Source organism: Triticum aestivum, chromosome 7D (assembly GCF_018294505.1).
Source record: "Triticum aestivum cultivar Chinese Spring chromosome 7D, IWGSC CS RefSeq v2.1, whole genome shotgun sequence".
Taxonomy (NCBI): domain Eukaryota; kingdom Viridiplantae; phylum Streptophyta; class Magnoliopsida; order Poales; family Poaceae; genus Triticum; species Triticum aestivum.
In genome coordinates, this window is record NC_057814.1 from 211,778,471 (window position 1) to 211,785,821 (window position 7,351).

Below are 7,351 nucleotides of genomic sequence, written 5' to 3' on the forward strand. Positions count from 1 at the left end.
CACCTTTGGATCATGTTTTACACCAAATCCAGCAAGTTGAACCTCCCCATGTATCTATTTCCATTCAAATTATATTCAAACAAATTTCTGTCCTCTATTCTACCACTTGGAGATTTACAAAGGAACTCCATTTTCTGTTTTGATTTTTGCCACCAAACCAACTCTCCCTCCTAGTCCTTTGAACCCCCAACCTAGAACTATGAAGATCCACTGGTCTTCAGTTCAAAATTTTCAAACTACACTTGCTGCAAGTTTGGACCAGATTTGTCAAATTTGGTGAAATTCATTCAAAACCTTCTCCAAAAATTCCAAGTAAAATCAGGCAGCCCCTGGGTGCTTTGAGTGGTCATCTCACCAAGTTACAGCTCCAGAAAAATTTATCTCATGGCCAAAATCTTTGTCGAACACCTGCAGTGCATGGTCATTGTCAAGTTCAGAGTTTCAGAGATTCAGTCAAGTGGCTGCTGTCGTTTTCTTCAGAAGCGGACGTCGATCTCGCCAGTGCCACCGCGTCGCCTTGCTCCTCGTCCCCGCCCTCTTGTTCCTGCACCACACGAACGCCTGGCACCTTGCGGGCGTCGGCGACGAGCAGCAGAAGGTGCGCCGCCCCGTGACCGACGCCGGCGGCGGCTTTGCGGACGCCAGCGGGAGACACGGCGCCGACGACGCCACCCAGCGCCGCCCAAACCACCGGAGCTCGCCGCGTGGCCTTCCACTCCCCCGAACGCGCTGCCGCTCTCGTCGTGAACCGCAGGGCGCGGAGCGCGCTCTCTGCCGCCGTTGAGCCCATGCGGTCACCTCACCGTGGACCGACGCCATTACACCAAGACCAACCCCGTTTAGCTGTAAAACGAATCCAGTAACCTCCACTGATGCTGCCCGACCGCTCAAACCACCTGCCAACCCACTGCTCCGCCGTAATCGCTCGCCGGAGATTCTCCGTTCACGGCCACCCCGTCGATCTGCCTATAAATAGGGGCCTCGAGCTTCAACTCGAGCACCCACCAGCCCTGCACTCCCCCTAGAGCACGCCTAGCCACTGGAAGAGCCCCGAGGAGGTCTCCTTCCTCAACTCCGGCCGCCGCGACCCGCCACGGGATCCAGCCCGATTCGCCCCCGTGTGTGCTCCTCCGCCTCCATTCTCTTGCCAGTAGCTTCACCTTGCATCACTCGTTCTAACCCGCGCCTCAATTCGTAGTTTGCAGCCCTCCACCGGAGTTCCCCATCCTCACCCGAGCCGCCGTCCGCCGGAGAAAGTGTCGTCGTCGACGTGGTGCTCCCCGTTGGACGAGTCCACCACCCACCGACGCGGAAGAAGGCGCTGAAGCTCTTGGTACCCTCCGTTTCTCCTAACTCGCCGTGGTTCGACGCCGGCGTCCACCGCAGTCTTCGGGCGCCGGCGAGCTTTTCAAACCTGACATGTGGACCCCGCGTGTCAGCCTCTGTTCTTTTATTCGCGAAACGTTTTCTGTTGGCGCCTTCGGGCAAAATACGTCTTCTCCTTTGCGCTTGCGCATTCCCAGCCGAAGCGTTTTCTGTTTTCTCAGTTAAAACCCTGGAACTTTTCTGTTTCATTACAGATAAGTCCCTGGACAGAAACCTTTATAACTTTTTAATAAAAAGGTATTTTTGAGTGATTCTTTTTCTTACAATCTTCAAATTTTGTCTAGTTTTTTATGGGATTTATTTGAAAAATATTTGGAAAAGTTTCTGTGTATGTGTTGGTTTTCACGTTAGTACCCGTTTCGTGATTGCCGTAGGTTCCGGGAGAGGTGAAGGGGCCGCGAACTTCGCCGAGCTAGACTCCGACTTCTCCGAACCAGGCAAGCATGTTTTGAACATTTGATATGACAGATGTTTTTCATGTTCACGTGAAAGTTTTGTGCGTGGCATATGAGTGTCGGTAAATGCCTCGTTGCTTGTAAGGCAACGACCCGGTTGTTCCAAAGTTGCGATGACCTCTGATGAGAGGTGGCCAAATCATGTGGTGACATGAAGGGCAGCAAGGTGGTACTGTTGTAGCATACCAGCCTTGTGTCATCCGACTTTCTTCGACGCTAACGTGGTTGGAGCTACGTTATCGTTCTTTTCCCGCATGTTCCAGAGTTGCGATGATCTCTGATGAGAGATGGCCTAATCATGTGATGACATGAAGGGCAGCAAGGTGGTACTGTTGTAGCATACCAGCCTTGTGTCATCCGACTCTTCCGACGTTAACATGGTTGGAGCCGTGTTATCGTTCTTTCCCCATTCCGTGCTACCACATGTCTCATTGCCAGGGTGCGGTTTAGTAAGTTGGTAACCTCTTTCCGTGTACACACCAAACAGAGAGGCCGGGATGATGGTACCTTGGCCCAGGATTAAAGCCAGTCATCCGGTCAGGGGGCATGGGTGTTTCCGGTTGGGACCGAGAGGGGGGGCACCCCCTTAGAGCGCGCGTATAAAAATTTGATCCCATGCTACGCGAGGTTGTAGCCTCCCCGTCTCAAGGTTTTTCTTGGACGTTGCCGAGGGTGATCCCTGGCTTCGGATGGTTGAATTGGGTGTGTACTGGTTAGACGTGTTTCTTCCAAAACACCGTAGACGGAACTAGTCCCCGTGACTACTGAAATCCGTTGGCTGTGGTTAAGTACAAACTCTGCAGAGTCAATTCTTTCCAAATCATCATATCCATGATCAAGCAGTGTAAGTATTATATCCATATCCATCTGTGTGAAAAACTTGTCCCCGGAGAACAAGCTCAAGTGGTAAATTCAGATTTATTGTTATTCCTGTGGATGGACTAACTTTATATTTGTCTCATGCTTGTGATACTTATGTTCCCGAACCAATGTATTATTGAGTTGTGATATAAGCCCTTTATGAGACGTCGCGCAGACGTCCGACTGTGGCGTGTTCTTGTTCTTTACTTTAAATATAAGCCCTTTCTGTGATGTCGCTCAGACGTCCGACTGTGGCATGCACTGCCTTTATTTTCTGTAATAAGCCCTTTATGTGGTGTCGCCCCGACGCCCGACTGTGGCATTATTATTCCGCATTTTCCTCTCAAGGAGTCTTTCAGACACTCGTTTGGCACCAGTATTACTATTTCTGCAGTTTCCGCTCGAGGTGTCATTCAGACCCTCGCTTGGCACCCAGTATTTATTACCTCTATGTCTGATCGCACTGGTTAATTTGTTCATGTGCTTCATGTTTACCTTTGTCATACCTTATGTCCGAACTGTCTTGCGAGTACTTTCATAGTACTCACCTGGCTTGTTGATTTGGCCAGATGTTGACGAAGGCGATCTCTTGGATGAAGAGTTTGATAGCGCGTCCGACGCCTAGAGGAGTCCCAGTCAGTCCTGCGCGATCCCGGATATTGGTCACTTGTATTGTTTACGCTTCCACCACCCGCAATAAGTCTTCTCGAGCCTCACTCCGACGCTCGATGAGTTGTAGTCTTCTGGAATCATATCACTCGCTTCGCGGTGATATTTCCACCACCGTTATTGTCGTGAGTTAGTAGTTGCCACCCTATCCGCCGTTTTGTTTTAGCGGCGTGCATGTAATAAATTGTTGGGCAGTCCCTGCTCAACCTTGTATTATATTTAGTACTCCTGGTATTTTTCTTCTGTGACCAAGATATTGTCTATCAGTGAGAAGGAATTCTTCCTCGCTGGTCCGTAAAAGGGATCGGTCTCTCAATAATTATTTTATTGAAAAACCGGTCGCGACACTAGGGCCCAGCCTCAGCAGGGGCCCATACGCTGTGCACCTACATGCTATATACAATGTATATATTTCTTGAAAAAGGAAACAAAGTCACACACGAACATCAATCCCTTCTCCTTCGCTGGCTCCTTGAATCACGCCCTCGTTCATCTCCCGTTCTTCATCTTCTTTACCAAAAATTGATTGCCCCGACTTCCTAAGAGGCTAGGCCCCAATTTACGAAGTTAATCAATAAATTACTTTGGTTCCTTGCATTCTATAAACAGCCCCAAGGGACCCCGACAGATGGAGGCCAGCCAACGACACACTCGGGTCCCTGGGCCCCTGGCAGGAACGCGTGAGCAGCAACCTGCAGCATGGCCGTCCATGGTGAGAGCCGTGTTCAGGGTGAAGGGCAGGCGGTGGAGATGTGAAGTCCAGGCACTGTTCAAGGTAAGAACCAAAGCCATTGCTCATTCGTATAATTTTTTGATCCCAATTCTTTGATCCTTGTCTATTTATTTCTGTTATATGATGAGCTGATGTAATAAACAAAAATCATGATAAGCCATTGCTGATGTCTGACCTACTTAATTTCTCTTTTCTTGTATGAATTGCAGTCAGGTAATTCTGCAGGTTGTGGCATTGCAAAAAAATTTGATTATTGGATAGATGGACCATGAAATTTCTTCTAATTTACTCCAAAACCAAGATTTAAGAAATCAGGTTCTCTCCTTTTTTTTAACAATGTTGGCAAAAAAGCAATTATCTGGTTGTGAGAAAAGAAAAAAAGAACTAACATCTAAATCAATTAATTGAATCTCAAAACGGTGCTACATCCTTTACTGGAAGACATTATAGGGGCCCATTAGATGAAGCTCGCACAAGGGCCTCTAAGATGTGAGGGCCGGCCCTGCATCGATGGGCCAGAACGTCTGCTCAATCAACTGCACGTTCCACTGCTGTTGTTGGGTCTATAAGATTAACCACCATGGATAACAAGTTAGCTCCGCGAGGTGTAGTCGGTCTTCGTTGTTGGATTGTGGTATCCATGCATCTGACCAAATCTTTATTTTGTGTCCATCTCCTATCCTCCAAATATATCCCAACTTCAAAGTCTCCACACCCTCCATGATACTTTGCTTTCTTCTTTAGTGTGGCATTAAGCAAGTCCCCTTCCGGATAGTATTTTGCCCTGCGAATCCTTGCTCAAATAGAGTCAGGGTAATCAATCTGTCGCCAAGCTTGTTTGGCCAACAAAACAAGGTTAAGGCAGTGTATATCTCGAAAACCCCATTCCTCCCTCTTTTTCCATCTTCCACAGGCGAACCAGTGCATCCTCTTCCGGGTTCCCTACTCCAACTTATTTGGGACAAAAGGTTGTTATTGTCTGATATGTGGAATATCAGTTTATATAAAAAAAATTAAGAGATTAAATACACTGACTACAAATTCTACGTTTTAGATACGGTGCAACAAAACACATCAATACAAATTCCTGAAAAAACATGCAACACCAATCGATCATGCACTATCTATTGACACAAAAGGTATGTACCTTCAGGCCTTCCAATTCTTAAACCATACGTGGAAAACATTAATCACACTACCAACTATGAACCACATTTCCAACTGCAAGCTCAACTGCACATCCTGTATTGACGCCAATAACGAGCACAGTATGAAGGACAAAACCAATCATCAAGATTTAGATGAAGGAAAATAGATAGCTCCCGATATTCCATACTCCAAAACTTCTGCGGGATACAAAAAGCATGCTGGTGCAATTCCAAATAACAGCTCATTCTAACGATGTAGATAAAGAAAAGAGTCTACTCAGTGTCATCGACGACCTTGGTTCCCAGCCCCTTCAAACCCTCAGCAGGCACCTCGGCAACGGTGACGAGTGAGTAGAGCTCCTCCTTGGCGTCCTCCTCATCGTTCCTCCTGCGGGCAATCCTCACGCGAACCCTACGGGGCACGCTTCTGATCCCACTGCTCCAGATGAGCTTGTTGAGCTTCACGTCGATCCTGACGTCTGTCGTGCCCATAGCCTTCTGTGCAAACTTCCTGAGCTCTTTGATGGCATTAGGTGCCTTCTTCTTGAAGGTACTGTCAAACATTATAGAAGACTAAGAAGGGACCACATTTAACTGTAACACACATCAATATTGATAAACTGGTTGGGGTAAATGTGAATAGAACAGTTTCATATGGCAGCTAAAAGCCTAAAACATGGTATCATGATATGTTAGCTGAGAATACTCAAGTAGGTTAGTTCAATGACAAGTAGAAATAATTAAATAGAGCATTTTAGTTCGGGATTGAGTCGGATCAAAGTGTAACAAGGTATGCCATCTGAGGCAGGCGGCACATTAAGATCAAAGTAGTTTCCATGATAAGTGATTGGTTCAAATCACTGATATCCAAACTAGCCCTAATTTAACCAACTCTGACAACAAGAAAGCAGCTTTATTCATGACCTGAATGAACTACGTTTAAGCACCGTTCCTACAATTCGAGAGCAGAATAAAAACTGATTGTACACAAACCATTGGAAAATCTTATCGAACAAGCAACTGTGCCAGGCTGATCTGGTTCAACCTTCTTAGGTGGGGCAAGCAAATTTAACTGCCCATGGGCATAGCTAAATTGTCATAGAGTTAACGACCAACATGAATAGGATTACAACTAGTTGCATGAGTAGGTTGCAAATGGAATGTGATGGTACAGCTCTCTTAGTATGTAAGCTCTCGGCTTATGCATCAACGAGACCGGAGAATAAAAGCTAGCAACTCATAATAACAACTGGATCACAGTACAGCTAGCAGTAATCCAAACTGAAAAATGGAGCGTGATAGTACAGCTCTATGAGTATATACCTCTCAGCTCACGTCCATACGAGATTAGAGAAGTATGACAGGGCACATTCTATAATAAGTTGATAACAGACACAGCAGCATCAGGAAATTGTTCAATCTATTCGAACCAAGACGTGCGAGAACAGCGAGCACGATCTTGGCACCGCAAATCGAAATCTCACTACATATTGATGTTCTTGGCATGAATACAGCAGGACGGCGTGAACAATCGAGTCAGATCTTGTAGCGGGAACGGACCGGTGAGCAGAAGTAGCAGGGCTGGGAGGATGCATACCAGCCATGGAGGCGCTTGTGGAGGTTGACGGTGTACTCCCTCGTGACGACCTCCTCCTTCCTCGGCGCTCCGCCCTTCTTGTCCGCCATCCCCTCTACTCCTCCCTCGCTGACCTGCTGCTGCTGCTTCCTCCCTCCGGGTCGATTCTGTTCCGGCGGCGCGAGAGGAAAACCCTACCAGCGACGGGGAATGGCTTTTATATGCTCGCGTTCGGAAGGGCGCACGTGCCGCTGATATGTCATGGGCCTCCGTTTAGCCCATGACCCAGCAAAGTGGGGGCGGGCCGCGCGGAGAAAACCTTTGGCAATGGACTTGGGGAGCTTGCTAAAGGTCCGTATGCGCGCTCACCGCTCCTGGTCTTTTTAAGCGACACATAGGCTATGGTCACTACAAATCTTATTCTTTGCCAAAAAGATGCACAGCTTGCCTACAGTGCCGGCCAAATTAGCTACGGTTTTAGGAAGGTTCTGATCATTCACTCTTCTTTTCTGTGTTTCCTTGT

General features: G+C 47.5%; 1 protein-coding gene across 1 annotated transcript; it reads right to left on the reverse strand.

Moving 5' to 3' along the window:
- Window positions 1-5,326: 5,326 nt before the first annotated feature.
- LOC123166385 (60S ribosomal protein L31) lies at window positions 5,327-7,040 on the reverse strand. The gene is made up of 2 exons (XM_044584182.1): window positions 6,850-7,040; window positions 5,327-5,805 (listed from the first exon to the last, which is right to left on the reverse strand). Exons 1-2 carry the CDS (start codon window positions 6,936-6,938, stop codon window positions 5,526-5,528), a joined length of 369 nt encoding a protein of 122 aa, XP_044440117.1. The 5' UTR covers window positions 6,939-7,040; the 3' UTR covers window positions 5,327-5,525.
- Window positions 7,041-7,351: the final 311 nt, after the last annotated feature.